Genomic DNA, 17,711 nt, shown 5'->3' on the forward strand with positions numbered 1-17,711 from the left:
ACCCTTAGCTTTTCTCCCCGAAAAAAATATCTAAATATTCTCAACGGAATGCATTCAGGGCTTGAACAATGCGCTGATTAGAAGGTTTCTAATGTTTCTCTTAAAATTGTCGTACCTTCAGCAATGCTCCGAGGAATTCTTCTAAGAATTCATCTACGAGTATCTCTAAGTAATATCACAAATTGTCAATAGATTATCAAGATTATTTCAAATGATATTCCTGAAATTTCTGCTTTTCAATGATTTGAGAATTGGGTGAGAATCATCCTCAGAATATCTGAAGAATTTTCTGGGTCCTGGTTCCTTAGTCGAGTGGTTAGAGTCCACGGCTACAAAGCAAAACCATGCTGAAGGTGTATTGATTTAGCATGATCAATTACTATGCAGACCATAAACTCGTTTGATGTTGTAGTACTGATATATTTTCCCTGACCTCAAGTGAAATTCCCTGATTTTCCCTGACTTTCCAGGTCAAAAATAAATTCCCTGACATTCCCTGACTTTCCAGGTTTTTCCAGGTAGTCGACACCCTGTTTTTAAGATTTCTAGCTAAATTCAAAACAATACTTATAAATGTTATGGTGGCTCGAATGCTATTCAAGTATGAGACTTTCACTCCAAATATCATAAAAATCGATTGAGATTTGGGAAAGTTATGGCTATTTGTTGTTTTTGGACGTGAATATTGTAATTTTCGTTGGAACCAACTGAAGATAAAATCTTTTTTAATATTTTATGTGTGGGCGTTTCTAGGCCTATCATAAGGATGCTTTGTAGTGTATTAGTTTTTGCATAAATGCTTGGAAACAATTTTTAGCCCATAGTGGGGCAAAAGTTCGAATCAGCGGGGCAAAAGTTCGACCCATGTATAAACTCACGGAAAAATTTGCAAATTGCCTAAAATCGGCATATTATCTTCAAATTTAGCAAAATTTGTTTGATCGTGCGAAAAATGTCACCAATATTTTTCATTTTCACTTAGTTTTACGAAAACTGCTATTTTTGAGTAGGGAGAGATCCCCCAGTGCCGGACAGCACCCAATACCGGACTAAGTAAAAAAATTGAGAAATCATGATCCAATCAAGATGGTGTATTAGAAGGAAAGGAAGCTATTATGGAGACTAATGTTTGCGTAGCATAACACATCCTTGAAATATGCATGCTTTTTTGAAAAAGTAAAAAAAAAAAAATGAAAATCTTAAAAAAATTGACGTATTGCCTTAATATTGACCCTATTTAGTAATTATTTTGAATATGAAAAAAATACTTTGGATCACACAAGCATGTTCGAAAATAATCCTTATGTGATAGTATAAATGTATTTTGTACCATAATGGAACTTAATATGGACAAATTACAATTTTGGTTAAGCACCTCCTGTCCCCCAGTTTCGGACAGTTTGATTTGTTATATGTTATCTTTGTAATTATTGTACCAGTGTCTCAAAATACATTCATTTTTCATGGATTCCGTCGATCATGGTATCAAACATGCGATAAAATCAAGAAGAATGAACATTCAGAACAACATCGTAAAATGTGGTACTTTTCATCATATATGAAAGAGGATTTTGATGGACATCTTGAAAACTAAGAAAAACTCAAACTGTTCTTGTAAATGTTGCAAATGCATAAAATTGGCAATTATATACTATTCCTATAGTGTACACATTCAATGATGTTCAAATTTACAGAATTCGAGGCATTTCCAGATTGTGTCCGGTATTGGGTGCCACCTTTCAAGATCGATCAATTTGATACTAAAATACATCATCAAAATGCAATGCCAAAATTCATATTTATATTTACAAATTTATTTTTGTACACTATAAAAATGATAATATTTATCATTAATGGGTAACACGAGCTCATAAAACCAATATTTTTCGAATTATGAATTTAGTGGCTTAAGTGTCCGGTACTGGGGGATCTCCCCCTATATTATAATTAACCCTGTTTTGGTCAATTTTTTGATAAAAAATTAGTGTATATTTTTCGGCAAACTTAAGTTTACGGCTGGTGTAAAGTATGCCTGTCATAAAAGTATCGATATTTTGTATTTTAGCTAGCGAACTTTTGCCCCACACTAGATTCGAACTCTTGCCCCACCGGTGGGGCAAAAGTTCGTTTAAGACAATCAATTTTGAAATTGTTATTACTAAAAATGGGTAAATATTTTTACCCATGTTTGTTCAGCAAAATTATAGCCAATATGTTGAAGGTTCACTGTATGGTATTTGTTTTGTTTTAACTGCTGTTATTTTCCTGGAAACTTTGATTATACCACTAAGGTCGAACTTTTGCCCCACCTTACTCTAACCACTACACCAGGTCCGTCCCCACAAAGCTGAGGAGTTTGAACTAATGTTTTTGACAATAATGTGTTCACTTTTGCTACAATGTTGGATCCAAAGTGCAGCCGCATGTTTTGTCTGGTTTTCCTGAATGTGACAAACTTCATACAATTTTTCGTGAGGAGGCTGAACTACTTCTAAAATTATCATGAATAGTACACTAATCTATTTGGATACCTATCTTCGGTCTTCGGAAACATGCGATTGAAAAATGAGCCTGAGCATCACTGGCGTAGAGCTATGGAAAATAATGGACAAGGACAGCTTGCCCGGGAAACTCACAAGGCTAATAAGAGCGACGATGGAAGGTGTGCAAAATTGCATGAAGATTTGAGGACAATTCCAGTTCGTTTGAACTCCGCCGGGGACTACGGCATGGTGATGGGACTTTTGGGCCTGTTGCTCAATATCGCGCTAGAAGGTGTTATATGCGGAGAGCCGGGTTTTACAGCCGAGGTTCGATTTTCACGAGATCCAGTCAATTTGTTTGCTTCGCGGATGATATGGACATTGTCGGCTGAACATTTGAAAAGGTGGCAAATCTGTACAACCGCGAGGCAAAAGTTGGACTGGTGGTAAATGAGTCCAAGACAAAGTACATGCTAGTAGATGGAGCCAAGTGCGACAGGGTTCTCCTAGGTAGCAGTCCTATCGTCGTCAAGGAAGATGTTCAACCAAAGAGGTATCAGCGGAGTCCGCTATGCGTGTAAAGAGACAACGTTTAGAGGTTAGCAACAGAAATGGGTTAACTCCACTGAAAGTAGATGGACCCATCGGCTGATACCAAATGTGTCGGATGATTAACACATGCATTACGAGTTGTTCCAAATATACGTATAAAGGATTTAATAATACAAGACGTATAACACACGGCAGCCTTAAGAGTAGAGGTCGGCGACTTCGTGAAAGCCACGAATACACTGGCTGTACGCAGTGGAAGAGGACAGGGAAGACCGACGCAGCCGCAATCTTTGACAACTATTCAGGACTTGTCATCAAAATATAAAACGCCATTTTTAGCAGTTCAGTGTTTATGGATTTATGTTGTCAAACGCAAATACAGTGCTTGTTCTGAGAAAAGGTTCAATATTTTCATATAAAATACAATCAAAACAGATTTGATGGTTGCTTTGCTTGATTTGTTTTTTTTTTGTCTTCTACAAATTACGTACGCCTCTTCTGCGCGATTGAGAGGACAGAGATAATTTAGCCAATCTATTTGAAATTTTGCTCTTAATTGTTGAATGACTTAAATATTCGAAGACAATATATTTGGCTGTTAAAATATATCTGAATGAAATGATAACTAAAACATTAGAAATACCTGGACTAGTATAACAATACGACACGATGATTTGATTGCAAAAATACAGTTGTTTGTTGGCTAAATTATGCTCTCATCTATTTTGTTTAAAGCTTGTTTATTCCCTGCTGCTAGCACTTTTAAGTGAATGTATATTTAAGTAACTGTCTTAAGTAAACATCGTTTTTTTAAGTATTGTTAAGTTCGATCAGAAAGTGGAGCTCTGCTCACCTCTGGTCAATTTAAATATTTCATGCAGGCAACCAATAAAGGGCATTTGCTATTGTTTATGCTGTTGCTTTGCCTGTTACAAAAACTGCAAAAAATGTTTATACACCATGTTATTTAACACGTTCCTCTGCGGGGCAATAGGTTTTGAGCAAATAGAGAAAATACAAAAAATATCCAAATGAAGTATTTTTAACAGTAGATTTCTAATTTAAAACCACTGGTTCTTAAAAGAAAAAAAGTTATGAAAATGTCGCTCTTTGGAGGGAAATATTCAAAGATGCAAATAGAAATCAAATATAGCTAATCATGTTACAAAATGTTACTCGAGCGAGAGTATACTATTACACAATTAAAAGATGTAATTGAGGTTAGAAAAAAATAGCAATAATACACTTAATAACCATTAAGCTTTACCATTAATCATTTTTTGCGAGTGTCCATTTGCTCTAAACTCACCTTCATCTTGATCTAGAGTACCGAAAATAAAAAAAGAAAAGAAACAGAATTTTACGCTAATATAAATATGCCAATTGGGTAAATTATTTGTTCAAACGCAAGCAATTTGGATCTACTGAACTGAAACTCAGGCAAAATATCAAACTACGCTAATGCCAATGAAAATGAAAGTATGATTAGGCAAGGACTAAGCGGTCTCACAATACAATTCAAAAGGAATCGCAGTGTCAGATACAGTTGATGGGTTTGTATGTTACATAGACATTAGTTACATAAAAGAAAAAAAAATCACTGACTGCACATTACTTGCACTTTTTAGTTGGAAATCAATTTCAAGCAAATGTAAATACAGATATCATTCAAAGCGAATGGTTTGGAGCAGTTCTTAAAACACGCAATTTATGGGATTAAAACTTATTCAAATTACCAAAAAGAAATGTATTTTGAATTCGTACAATACAAAGATACATAGACAAGCGCGATTTATGAACTGCTCCTAATAATGTTAGAAGATAGAATTGAGGGAAAGAAATGATAACTGAAATGTTAGTAGATTGATTTTTGAGCCATTGAATAATTATACGATGCATCCTAAACACTGGGTACACACAATAGTTGTTTGGGGAGATAATAGAAGATACGATGCGGAGTGAGCATAAAACAATGTCTACGATCATTAAAAACGTTACACTATTTGTCACTGTCGCTGGGTCCAGTGTTTGTAGCGCTGTGGCAACAGACAGTTTTCTTACCATGAAGGGAGTAGCAGAATTTTTTCGTGTTACTCCAATCCTCCTTCAACGATAAATTGAACATAGAGTAATCTGGCTGGCCAGTAACTTCCTTCACTATGTTGAGAAACTTCGGTAGAATACCTTTCAGCTTATCGCCACTCAGCGAGGTGTACGTCTCCAGCAGAATTAACCCCTTGCACCTGAAAAAAATAACATAACATAAATGAATCAACTAAAGGACTTTTTGGTACGAGAGTAAGATAGTAAGATTTTCTTTTAATATCACATATCTATGGTTTCGCATTATATGCTTACACAGTGTATTCTGTGCTTTTTCACCGTGTGCGATTCTAAATAGATACAGAGATTCTGAGATTTGAAAAGGATTAATCTGCCTAGTGGGGTACTAGCTGCGCTTAAGGGGACAGGATCCGTCATTGATTTCGGATTTTTTTTTTCGTAACCGAAACACAGTGAACACATTTTTATCGAATATTAAGTTTTGAATAGAAAAACTCTTGAAGTTTCGATGTTGACTATGATTACGATGACGAAGCGTTGAACGTTAAGAAAGCTCAGCTCAATCTTCAGCATAAAAAAAACTATCTTTGCAGATTCATCAAAATGGCAGAGCCCCAGTGGCGCTAGTTCTAGAATGTTGTTTTCGTAAGGGGACTTCATATAAAGGTAACCTCGTAGACCCACTTTTTAATGCGTGCTAGTTAAGGGACAGGATTCGTCATTGATTTCGTAATAGAGTCCTAAAGCCCTGTCTTAATTTTAGTACCAAACGCTTAAGTTTAGGCCAAAAACACATGTTTACTTAATTTTCAAATAATTTTCGTTGGTTTAAGTCCAATAAACATTTTTGTATGGTTTTTGAGACTTTGTCACACCCCTTGGTTTAAACTCAAATTTTGGGTATATTTTGTTTTCCATGTCCCTTTCGAAATGTTAGATAGGAACAATCCCAGTGTTAAAACTAAAACCCTTGTAGCATTTTTGTCGACAACGTGAACGTCAAACATGATGAAAAGTGTCAAGCTTCATATTAGGAGATATTTTTAAAATTAAAGTTTAAATATGTTACAGTAGTTATTTGAGCAGGAAAAATTGAAAAAAAAAACAAGAATTCATCAACAATTTTAGGACCCAATTTACAAAATGAAAGAAACTTCACACGAAAATGTGTTCACTGTATTTCATTGTCCAACCGAACCACAGTGAACACATTTTTATCGAATAATGTTTGGTTTTGAACAGAAAAACTGCTTTTGAAGTTTCGATGACGGATTCTTGAACGTTAAGAATGTTATCATTGCTGCACTCGTTTTTGAGTTGACTACCACAGTTGTCCATTTGTGCTGTCGCAATAGGGTAACGACTGTTTATTTCGTTCGTAACCGCTAACGGTTAGCGCCAGCGGCAAAAAGTACAGGCAACAACCTTTCGAACATTTAGTTTCTTTCACTGGCCGCCGAGCGACGACACTGTTGTTTGTATTCCACCCACTGATCGCGCTACGCTGGATTCTCAAACTTTTCAAACCTTCAACACAAGCGCATGGAAGAATGGTAGTCGGAGAACTGTAAAAACGTATGGAAAATAATGAAAAACGTAAATTACTTGCATTTAGCAACCTGGATCGAAAAAGTAGTGATAAGAAATCAAGTGTAAAGTGAATACACAACTTTTTGTGTTTAGTTCATCTTCCGTGGTGCTTCCTTTGATTAAGGATTTCATTTTTGCTACCACTGAAAAAGAGCCGTCTATTGGCTTTTTAGTTTTGAATATCGCCCTATTAGAATGGAATAGAAAAAATCTTTTTTTTTTCGTTTTTTTACCGAATAATTTCAAACGAGTTGCCGTATAGTGCGTACCATATGCGCTCAGATATTGATTTCTGATGGAATACATGGAATACAGATTTTGGATTACTTAGTGTAGGCAATCACCCAGAAAAGAATTGTTAGATTGTTCGAGCAGAGCGAAGATTAAAATTAGTCACGAGTTGACGAATTGCCATGTGTCATAATAAAAACCATTTTTTGAATACTTGAATGTAACTTTTCAGACTTTCCGTTCATCGATACGCCATGTGACTTGAATTATGCCGTTAATATTACAACGTGCTACATTATGGAAGCTTTTGAAGAAACTTGTCATTTGCGGTCTGGGAAGATTACAAGAGGGATCCCATGGTGAAGTTCCGATATGACTAGACTCAAGAAATAATGTAGAAATAATTGTTACAGATGCCGTTTAACTGGATCAGAGTCGTGTAAGTCGGTTTGCAAATCTTTTAAATGTTTCCATTTTGCGTGAAGTCAATCGGTTGAACAAAATCCTTGCTCCAAATGATTCCTCAAAATGATGGGAAATTGAACTACCGGAACAGTTTGCAAATGGAAATGGAGCCACTCAGGGAAGGCAAGTTTGCCATCATTTATTAACACCATGGTCGAAAATCTGCATGTCATCTTGCCCCACCTGCTGCAACTTATCCCGGTGTTCCATTTATTGAACACTGTTACACTGATGACTCCCATTATTAGAGGAAGAGTAGGTGCTGGTGTACATTCTCGTGAGCTAAGACTTACTGCATCACTGGCCGTGTAGTTCCGGCGTCTAGAATAGAACTACGGACAACCCGTTCCGGTGGTAAGAGTCCACCAAACGGGGTAACCCCAATTCAAGGTGTGATGCGAAAAACCGTGCTGAGGAATGAATGGTCGAAGGGGTGAAAAAGATGTTCGGCCATTAACGGAGCCTGTGGGGCACCTGGGCACCCCTCACAGTATTTTGTCCCTTACCGCGTTAATGCAGGGCTCTGGCGTGGTGGACCTCTTTTCCCGTGCTACTCGTGGGATTCAAAAATGAGTACAATATCTAATCAAAACAATAGTAGTAGTGCAGGTAGTAGCAGTAGTAGGGAAGCGAACCCCTTCGCAAGAAGTGGGCTAGCTAGATCTCCGTTGAGGAGAGTAGAAGCAGGAGGAGGCAGCAGTGCACGTAGTGCCAGTGCTGGAACCCATATTTCATCCCCGGCTAACGCATCGGGTGAAGTTATGGATGGAGCGTGGTTGATGAGGGCCATCAATAAAAGTAGAGATGGGCTCTCTGCGATGGAAGTGGCTGCACAGCAGCTCGACTCCATAATTGACTTTGCGTCCTCGAAGTCTAACATCAGCAAGGACCTCAAGCAGGCCTTGCTTAGACTTCGTAAGTCAATGTTGGCGGCCAAGCAGAACCATGCTGAACCCATGGTGACTGTGGCTGCGGCAGAACCCGTGGAACTGAAGGTGCCGAAGTCTACCCAGACGGAACCCTTCGTTTTCGCGGGCAGCCCCAAAAGCGTGGAAGCGAATGCTTACAGCAAGCAATCGCAGAAGCGCGCGAGGCAGCCGTCAGGGGAGGAGCTACCCGGCGGCGCTCGTAAGGCCAGGCGGATACTGACCCCGAAAACCGGCAGAAGTGCCGGAAAATCGGACCCCAGCCAGGCGTCCCGGAAAGCCGAGAAGGGTGGGCCCGAAAAGGCTGGCCCCTCACGGAGTGATGGGAACAGGGGGTTGCGACCTTTGAGAGGTCCTCCATCACCACAGGTCAGGGCGGAGCAGGGGGGGGGACGCCCCCTGGACAACCGTAGTGAGGAAGAAGAAGAAGAAGAAACAGGAGAAACAGGAGCGCAGGGATACCAGACCTAAGAAAGGTAGGAGGGTAGGTGCCAAGCGCGAAAAGGGTGATGCGATCATCATCAAGACGGAAGAGTCCAAGTACTCGGAAGTCCTGAAGGCGATGCGCAGTGACGCGAAGCTTGCGGATCTAGGAGCCGACGTACGCAGTGTCAGACGCACTCGTACAGGTGAAATGATCCTCGAGCTTAAGCGCGACAAGGAGCGCAAGGGCGCCGCCTACAAAAGTTTGGCGGAAGAGGTCCTTGGCGCTGGTGTTGAAGTGAGGGCTCTGACGCAGTCAGTGACTCTGAAGGTGATGAATCTTGACGAGATCACTAACGCAGAAGAGCTCGTCACGGCACTGCGGCAACAGTGCGAAGTGCAGGTGCCCACCACCGCCGTTCAGCTACGGAAAGGTCCGGCAGGTACTCAGGTGGCCTTAGTACACCTACCTGTGGCAGACGCAAATAAGTCCGCTAAGGTAGGTAAGATCAAGGTTGGTTGGTCAGTATGTTCACTGAACATACATGAGCAACCAGTGATCTGCTTTAGGTGCAGGGAACCTGGACACAAGTCATGGGGCTGTAAAGGCCCTGATAGGACTAAGTTGTGCAGGCGTTGTGGTGAGGAAGGTCATAAGGCACTAGGCTGCAAGAACCCTCCCAAGTGCTTGATTGTTCCGGCAAGTCCGTGAACAACAATCACCCAACGGGAGGCTCAAGGTGCCCGACCTTCAAACGAGCCATCAACGAAAAATCACAGTGCAGGTAACGCAGCTGAACCTGAACCACTGTGACGCAGCTCAGCAACTGCTGTACCAGTCAGTTGCTGAGTGGGGGACGGACATCGCCATCATATCGGACCCATACCGAGTACCCGCCGGCAACGGCAACTGGGTCGTGGATGGATCCGGAAAAATGGCGGCGATATGGACAACGGGTAAATACCCTGTCCAGCAGTTGGTGTCTACTACCTACGAGGGCTTCGTGATCGCCAAAGTAAACGGGGTCCTCTTCTGTAGCTGCTATGCGCCTCCGAGTTGGTCGACCGAGCGGTTCACGCAGATGCTGGACTGTATGACGACCGCGCTGACAGGGCGAAGGCCAGTTGTAATAGCGGGTGACTTCAATGCCTGGGCCGTGGAATGGGGAAGCCGTAACACGAACCAGCGAGGTCAAATCCTGCTAGAGGCACTGGCCGTGCTAGATGTCGATCTGGCTAATGTTGGTGCCAAAAGTACCTTCAGCCGTAACGGAGCGGAGTCGATTATCGACGTTACTTTTTGTAGTCCTGGCCTAACGAGTAGTTTGAACTGGAGGGTAGACGATGCCTACACTCACAGCGACCACCTGGCGGTTCGCTACAGTATCGACTACAACAACAGCAGGCAGCGGGTTGAGGAAGCGGCTAGGTCAAGGCCAAGCCCTCGTAGGTGGAAGACATCGTACTTCAATGATGAAGTACTTAGGGAGGCGCTCCGCCGTGAGCGTAACCTACTTGGCCTAAGCGGGGACGAACTGGTAGCGGTGCTTACGCGTGCATGCGATGCGACCATGCCTAGAAAAGTCCACCCTAGGAATGGGAGACCACCGACATACTGGTGGACTCAAGCTATTGCGAACCTGCGCCGTGCCTGCCTACGGGCCAGGAGACGGATGCAGCGAGCACGTACCGAGCAGGAGCGTGAAGAACGACGGGCGGTGTTCACCGCTGCCAAAGTCGCGCTGAAGTCTGAGATAAGGGCAAGCAAAAAGGCCTGCTTCGAGGGACTCTGTCAGAGTGCCAACGCGAACCCGTGGGGTGATGCCTACAGGATCGTAATGGCGAAGACAAGAGGTGCAATTGCTCCTACGGAGCAGTCTCCACAGATGCTGGAGGGGATCATCGAGGGGCTCTTCCCGCGCCACAACCCTAGCCCATGGCCTCCTTTTGTAGGACAGCCGGGGATTGGGGCTGGTGATGAGGATAGAGTAACTGATGAGGAACTTGTAGGGATTGCAAAATCCCTAAGCATGAGGAAGGCACCAGGTCCGGACGGAGTTCCAAACCTGGCCCTCAAAGTCGCAATCTTGGAGGCTCCCGGTATGTTCAGATCTGCTATGCAGATATGCCTGGACGAGGGAGTATTTCCAGATGCGTGGAAGAGGCAGAGCCTGGTACTATTGCCAAAGGCGGGGAAACCACCCGGTGACCCGTCGGCGTATAGACCAATATGCTTGATTGACACGGTGGGGAAAGTGCTCGAGAAGATCATCCTCAACAGACTGTCGAGGTACACCGAGGGTGTAAATGGTCTCTCAGGCAACCAGTTCGGCTTCCGGAAAGGGAGGTCCACTGTAGACGCTATTCTGACGGTTAAGAAAACGGCTGAGATAGCACTCCAGCGTAAGAGGAGGGGTATTCGCTACTGCGCAGTAGTGACTCTGGATGTAAGGAATGCATTTAATAGTGCCAGTTGGGCGGTTATTGCTGATGCGCTCCTGCGTCTGGGGATACCCGAGTACCTGTACAAGATTCTCGGAAGTTACTTCCAGAATCGGGTATTAGTCTATGACACAGAGGTGGGTCGGAAGTGCTTTCACATAACCTCAGGAGTCCCGCAAGGTTCCATCCTGGGTCCGGTGTTATGCAATGTCATGTACGACGAGGTGTTGAGATTAAAATTCCCGGCGGGTGTGGTCATCGTTGGCTTTGCCGACGATATTACGCTGGAGGTCTACGGTGAATCGATCGAAGAAGTGGAATTGACTGCAGCCCACTCGATCGCAATTGTGGAGGAGTGGATGAGCTCCAGGAAACTGGAATTGGCTCACCACAAAACGGAGGCTGTTGTTGTCAACAACCGAAAGTCGGTGCAGCAAGCGGTGATCAGTGTAGGCGACTGCACAATCACTTCGAAGCGCTCCGTCAAACACTTGGGGGTGATGATCGACGACAAGCTAACCTTCGGTAGCCATGTCGATTATGCCTGCAAGAGAGCCTCCACAGCTATTGTGGCACTGTCCCGGATGATGTCCAATAGCTCTGCGGTGTACGCCAGCAAGCGTAAGCTTCTGGCCAGTGTCGCCTCGTCCATACTGAGGTATGGTGGCCCGGCTTGGGGCACGGCTTTGAGTACCGATAGCTACCGTAGCAAGCTAGAGAGTACTTATAGGCTAATGTGCCTGAGGGTTGCGAGCGCGTACCGTACCGTGTCACACGATGCACTTTGTGTCATCACCGGTATGATGCCTATTGGTATCCTTATCATGGAAGACATAGAGTGCTTCGAAAGGCGCGGCACAAGAGGCATACGCAGGACTGCCAGAACGACCTCCATGGTCAAATGGCAGCGTGCGTGGGACAGTTCCACCAAGGGAGTGTGGACTCACAGGTTGATTCCGAGGTTAGATATCTGGGTCAATAGGCGCCATGGGGAACTAACATTCCACCTAACACAGGTCCTTTCGGGTCATGGATGCTTTAGACAATATCTACACCGTTTCGGTCATGCGGGTTCTCCCGAATGTCCAGTTTGTGCAGGTTTAGAGGAAACGGCGGAACACGTTTTGTTCGTGTGCCCGCGTTTCCGCACAATGCGTGACCGCATGTTTGCCACATGCGGACACGACTCCGGACAATTTGGTCCAGAGGATGTGTGCAGACGAGTTTGGCTGGAATGCCGTTTCATCGGCTATCACCCACATCGTCTCGGAACTCCAAAGGAGGTGGCGTGTGGACTCGAGGAGTGACTAGTGCAGACGCTAATCAACAGGTGGTCCAAGGGTTCGCAGTCGGCTACGTAGGTCATACCGGTGCCCTACGGTCGAAATCGACCCTTACAGCGATTAAGTGGCCGCGGGGAGAACATCCTGGTAGCGCTGCTGTCGTGGCGCCGGCCTACTGGGTGGATACGAGCCTCCGGTTGTTCGGGGCAGGTGGAGGCCCCTTCGTCAGCAATCCCAGCTCGTGCTAGCTGATAGGGCCTGAGCCTTCAGTAGGTCAAATTGCGAAGCCCGCAGTATCAGTTCTTGATACCTGCGGTGCAGCTGGGCGCGGGCTTAGTGGTCGACCCTGCCCGCCTTCAACGGACAACGGGAGGTGAGGACCACCCGGGAAGCTGGCAATGCGCCAGCATGCTACCTTGGTGGACCCCCATAAGCGTGTCATCGATGTTCGTTGCTGCATGGCTACGCAGCTAACCTGGAGGATGCGATGTGCAATAGCCCCTCTCCGAAGCAATGCCTTCTTGGTGGTCCCGGAGAGACGAAGGGTTTGGCGGCAATGGAAATGGTTTAGTGGGTCGGGGGTGTAGTCCTGTTTACTGCTTGTACGTAGTAAATGGTCCCCAACCCCACACTCCCGGACCTCGGTCCGGAGTCTGTTGAGCAGATTATCCCCCCATTGCTTAGAAGGAAAATAAAAAAAAAAAAAAAAGACTGCATCAGTTTCACTCACTTGGTAGACGCTGAACCGTTTTACAGGCGGGTATTTGCTCTTATTTAGAGAGTGCAATCAGCATTTTAACAGCACGTAATGGGCAAATATACTACTGTTCAGATTATCAGATTCGGCAACTCAAGATCGTTATTGTTTATTGAATGTTGAACTCAAATTGAGCAACTGAATTCAGTCAACTACACTGAGGAAAAAAATATATCGATTACCATAAGAAACGGTTATGAAATTTTACTAGAAGAAAATATTATAAATTTCATACGACGACGGTATGAACGAATTAGCTTGTGGTATAGTATGAGTTTTGCAGTACAGTAGTATAGAATTCATAATGTGCCGTATGAAATCTATGAATATTTGTTATGAATATCAAATTGCACTTGTATGAATCACAGCATATTTAAGTATGACCTTGGTACGAACATTTATGAAATTTATTTTATATTATTATGCCTTTTGCATTACTTCAATTGTAACAAGACGTTTCTTCTAGTTTTTCTAATATGTCTTATAGAATATCACTTTTTCACTTCAACTTTATAAAACGTTGCTATATTTATGTAAAAAAATAAGAAAACAGTATTTACTTAAAAATATACATTTTCATCATTATTTTTAAATCAATAGTTTGTCTCCCCGTTGAAATTGCCATTCAATCGAATATTGCCGTTGGCAGAACTGAAATCCCCTGGCAGTCTGGCACCGCTTCAGGAAAAACGGCTTCTGAAGAAGATTGTCGATTAATAATTTGAAATACATGATAAAATCTAAGAACTTACTAAACTCACGTTCTCACGTGTTCTAGCCTCTTCGATAACCTCATATTTTTTCCCATAGTGCACGAGATAAAGCTTTGCAAATTTCATCTTTTGGTCGCCCTATTTACACCGCACTCTACGTAGGATTATCGATAGTTACTTTTTACCTCCAAACACAGTCAAGACCTTTGCCAAAACTTTAAAATTCGCGAGCTACTTTTGTGCAAACTCCATTTGGAATCGATTTGTACATAGACCATGCTCGGTTCATAAGAAAAACGTATGATATTTTTCAAACAAGGCTTGCTTTGGATTTCATAAGCACATCGTATGAAATGTTATAGAGCCTCGTATGAATCTTAAATTTAATTCGTATGCTCTTCATAAGCGAGTTATGGACATCATACGAATCGTATGAAATGTTTTTCATCTTTCAAAATACTGTTTCATACGAAAGGTGTTATGAAGAACATAACTTCAGTTTCTTCAGTGTATGTAAACCTTGCATGGATACCTGAAAATTATTTATCTCTAGCAATAAATTGAATTGACTGAGTAGTTGGCTCTTAATAACTTCCTTAGCCTGGAACTATTAGCTCTCTTTACGTCTTGCAGCCCCAATTGTGGTTTTCTCTCTTCAAGGGACCCTGCCCCTTTTTTTACTTTTCTAACCAATCGGCCAATCGGGTAGATGATGAAACAGGCTCAAATAAGACGATGAGGGACGAGCCTCAGGAGTCAACCTACTTATACCTGTTACCTAAGAAGTCGGTTTAGTTTCTTGGGTAACAGGTATAAGTGGGCCGAATTTTTTGGTTACGTGAACACAATTGAGATAAACCAATTTATAGTTGATTATCCACATTAAGGAATCATCCGATAATACTTCAGCGCAATGGATTTTTTTTAAATGACTCACCTTGGATGGCCTGGATCTTTGTAAATATCCATTTGGAAATATTGGTTATTCACAAGGAAGCAGCGACGCTTTTTGTAGATGGTAAAGTGAGCGTCGTCACGTTGCGTGAGCATGTTCAAGTAGTCTCGGTGTGTAAGTTGTGTTTTTACTTCAATCGATTGCCCGTGAAGATGTGGACGACGAATCGTATGAATATAACTGAAGTGGCCATTTTGACCGCGTTTCCGCAGCCTGGCTTGCACCCGTGGACCAGCCGATTGTAGATAGTGATGAACAACTTCGAAGTCTTGGAACGCCGGGAAGGCGGAATCCTTTGGCAGGTCTGACACTGGTAATGGGATAAAAAAGCATTATTACTCGAAACCCTCGTCTACTGCATTGATAGCTTACCCAGGAATTTGACTTTCTTAGAAGTAGTCAACAGACGATCGCCAGTGTCGATACCAAGCTTTTGGCAAACGCATTCGATCATCCTATTCACCTTACTTTCAAAATCACTCGAATTATCAATCACATCAAAGTACGGGTGTCCAATCCAGGCAGCTGCCGATTTGTAGTCCAGCTCTCGAGCCAAATCGACTCCTTCCGATCGACAAGCATGATCTTCAGTAGAATAGAAAGCTTCTGCACCGTTGGCTGCCGATACCATGTGGACAATATGGTTGTAACGATTGTCGCGCAGCTCTACCGAGTTCCAGCTATTCGTCCTCATCATACGGTCCCATTTTTCTTTGGAAACAACTAAAATAAAGTGAAAAGTAGTATAGGAGATTTGTAGTAAAAGTCTGTTGTCAATATCTGAGGCTTACATGCACTGGCGTCCATTACACCTCTATCGCAGATAATCAGGCAGTTTCGTGTACATGATTTTCCAAGCTCAAAAAAGGTGTTTTCCATCTGAATCATCGTACGAAGCAAATTTTCCTGGAACTTGTAGGCTGTTTGAAAAGTGAAAAATATCAATACATATGGGTAGCCAGAAACAACATACAATAGTTGATTAGAAAACTCACATCAACAAACCATAACCATAGAAGCTAATGAAATATTAGTCGAACAGAAAGTGATACATGTGTGCAAAGCTAATAATGACTGCAACCAATATGAATTCCAGTTTATTAGATTAAAATGAAGCGTTATTCTGTGTATTTGGAAACCAACCTTAATGTAGATAGGATTTATAAAGATCGATTACGATCAACTGATTAGGCATAATGACGTAATTGCTACCTCGCTAATCCATCAAAGCAAAAAAAGTGATCTAGAAAACCTTTCACCATCTTGCATCTTCAATTATAAAACCACAGCATTGTTTTACTGCCCATAATCGCATAACAGTCCCATGTCGACTTTTGACCGATTTGCGTTTTTTGCATTAATCAATTCAACATCGTCAGAAGCTCGATAAAAACTGCTAAAAAAGTAGCCTTTGTTCCTAAATTGTACAAAAACAAACCCCACTTGTGTTGTCCCATCTTGAAAATATCTACGGTCGAAGCTTACAGCTTGAAAAATTTGTTTCGTCATTCTGGATACCCCATATCACAGATTAGCAAGTTTCGTCCTGAATCAGTTGTTCTGAAACATCTCGAATCATTTCCATCGGATTCCATTTCCGCATTATCCAAAAGATGATCTTCTGGTTCTCTCATGACTGTAAACACATTGCACATCTTGACGTGTGTTTTGAGAAATCATTCAATCCGATGATTTTTTATCTTGTGAATGGATATACAGTAAACTTTCCGTAACTTGATATTCCATATCTCGATGTCGAGTTATAGAATGTGTAGTAAATGTGGGTTTTTATGAATACCTCGATGGTCCCTTGAATCAAAGTTGCCTTGATTTTGTTTTCTTTAACACGATATTTCCTAACTTCATGTCGCCTTAACATCGAGTTACGGAGAGTTGACTGTACTATAATAACTAAGTCTTTACGGTCAAAGCACACAAATAGCAAATAAAACAACCAGTGCTTTAATAACAATGAGCTGTTCAGTAGCTGTCGAACGAGCCGACGAACATAATGGGACTGGTATGCAAATTATTGGTATAATATATTGTATTAGAGTGGTTCAAAAAATCGTTTTTGCTCCACACCTCTCAGTCGATTCAAGATCAAATTCTGAGTGTCCTCCCAAATTTTGAGCTCATTCGGATGAAAATTGAGACTGCACAACCCCTTCAAAGTTTATATGGGAAGAGCAAGCAAATCATTCAATCGGTCATAGTGCTTGTTCATGTGCTCTTGGAGATTACAGCTACGTTGATAATGTTAGATACATTCATCAGCTGCAACTTTGCCGAAGACCGTTTTCAAATCGGTCGTCTCAGTAATTGGTTATTGATTTATATCCAATCGCAAATTCTTCTACAGTGCTCATTTATCTTCGGGCCCAGATAGCCGTTTACCGCTACGCGCAGCTATTCAGCATGACCATATTATTGTATATAATTGCATAACAGTCACGCTACGATTTTTCAATTTTCAACTTGAATTCAAAAGAAATGTATTAGGTTTATTCGTGTACTTAACAAATAGTGATATGTAGAAATATCACATACTTAAGGCCAAATATAGACTCAAAATGGAGCAAAATTGTTTCCACATTTCAAACCTCTTTTTCTCAGTTGGTCGTTTACCAACATAGGACTGTTGTGCAAAGAGGGGCAGTTCATTGATGTGTGACCAAAGTCAGAGAACACAATTCTTTGTCAAAACTGGAGCTGATCCATTCTATGCGAGCAGAAACTAATGATTACTTAGTAATCGTATCTTATTCATATTTCCAATAAGGTATAGTTATTAGAAAATGCCTCATGTACAAACCGCTCCACTGTA

At 42.1% G+C, this 17,711-nt stretch overlaps 1 protein-coding gene across 4 annotated transcripts in view; it reads right to left on the reverse strand.

Annotated features, from left to right (window-relative positions):
* Window positions 1-17,711, reverse strand: part of LOC5573556 (TRPL translocation defect protein 14) — a 93,782-nt gene that overhangs the window by 12,073 nt on the left and 63,998 nt on the right. For 3 of the 4 annotated variants that reach the window (XM_021844022.1, XM_021844019.1, XM_021844020.1), the window contains 5 exons: window positions 15,676-15,804; window positions 15,257-15,607; window positions 14,867-15,194; window positions 5,097-5,278; window positions 3,368-4,356 (listed from right to left, as the gene is read on the reverse strand). In XM_021844022.1, coding sequence (XP_021699714.1) covers window positions 4,292-4,356; window positions 5,097-5,278; window positions 14,867-15,194; window positions 15,257-15,607; window positions 15,676-15,804 — 1,055 coding nt within the window. In that variant the 3' untranslated portion in view covers window positions 3,368-4,291. Of the gene's footprint in view, window positions 1-3,367; window positions 4,357-5,096; window positions 5,279-14,866; window positions 15,195-15,256; window positions 15,608-15,675; window positions 15,805-17,711 lie in introns of those variants that run through there. The other variant, XM_021844021.1, reaches the window with a different exon arrangement.

This window comes from Aedes aegypti, chromosome 2 (genome assembly GCF_002204515.2).
Source record: "Aedes aegypti strain LVP_AGWG chromosome 2, AaegL5.0 Primary Assembly, whole genome shotgun sequence".
Taxonomy (NCBI): Eukaryota; Metazoa; Arthropoda; class Insecta; order Diptera; family Culicidae; genus Aedes; species Aedes aegypti.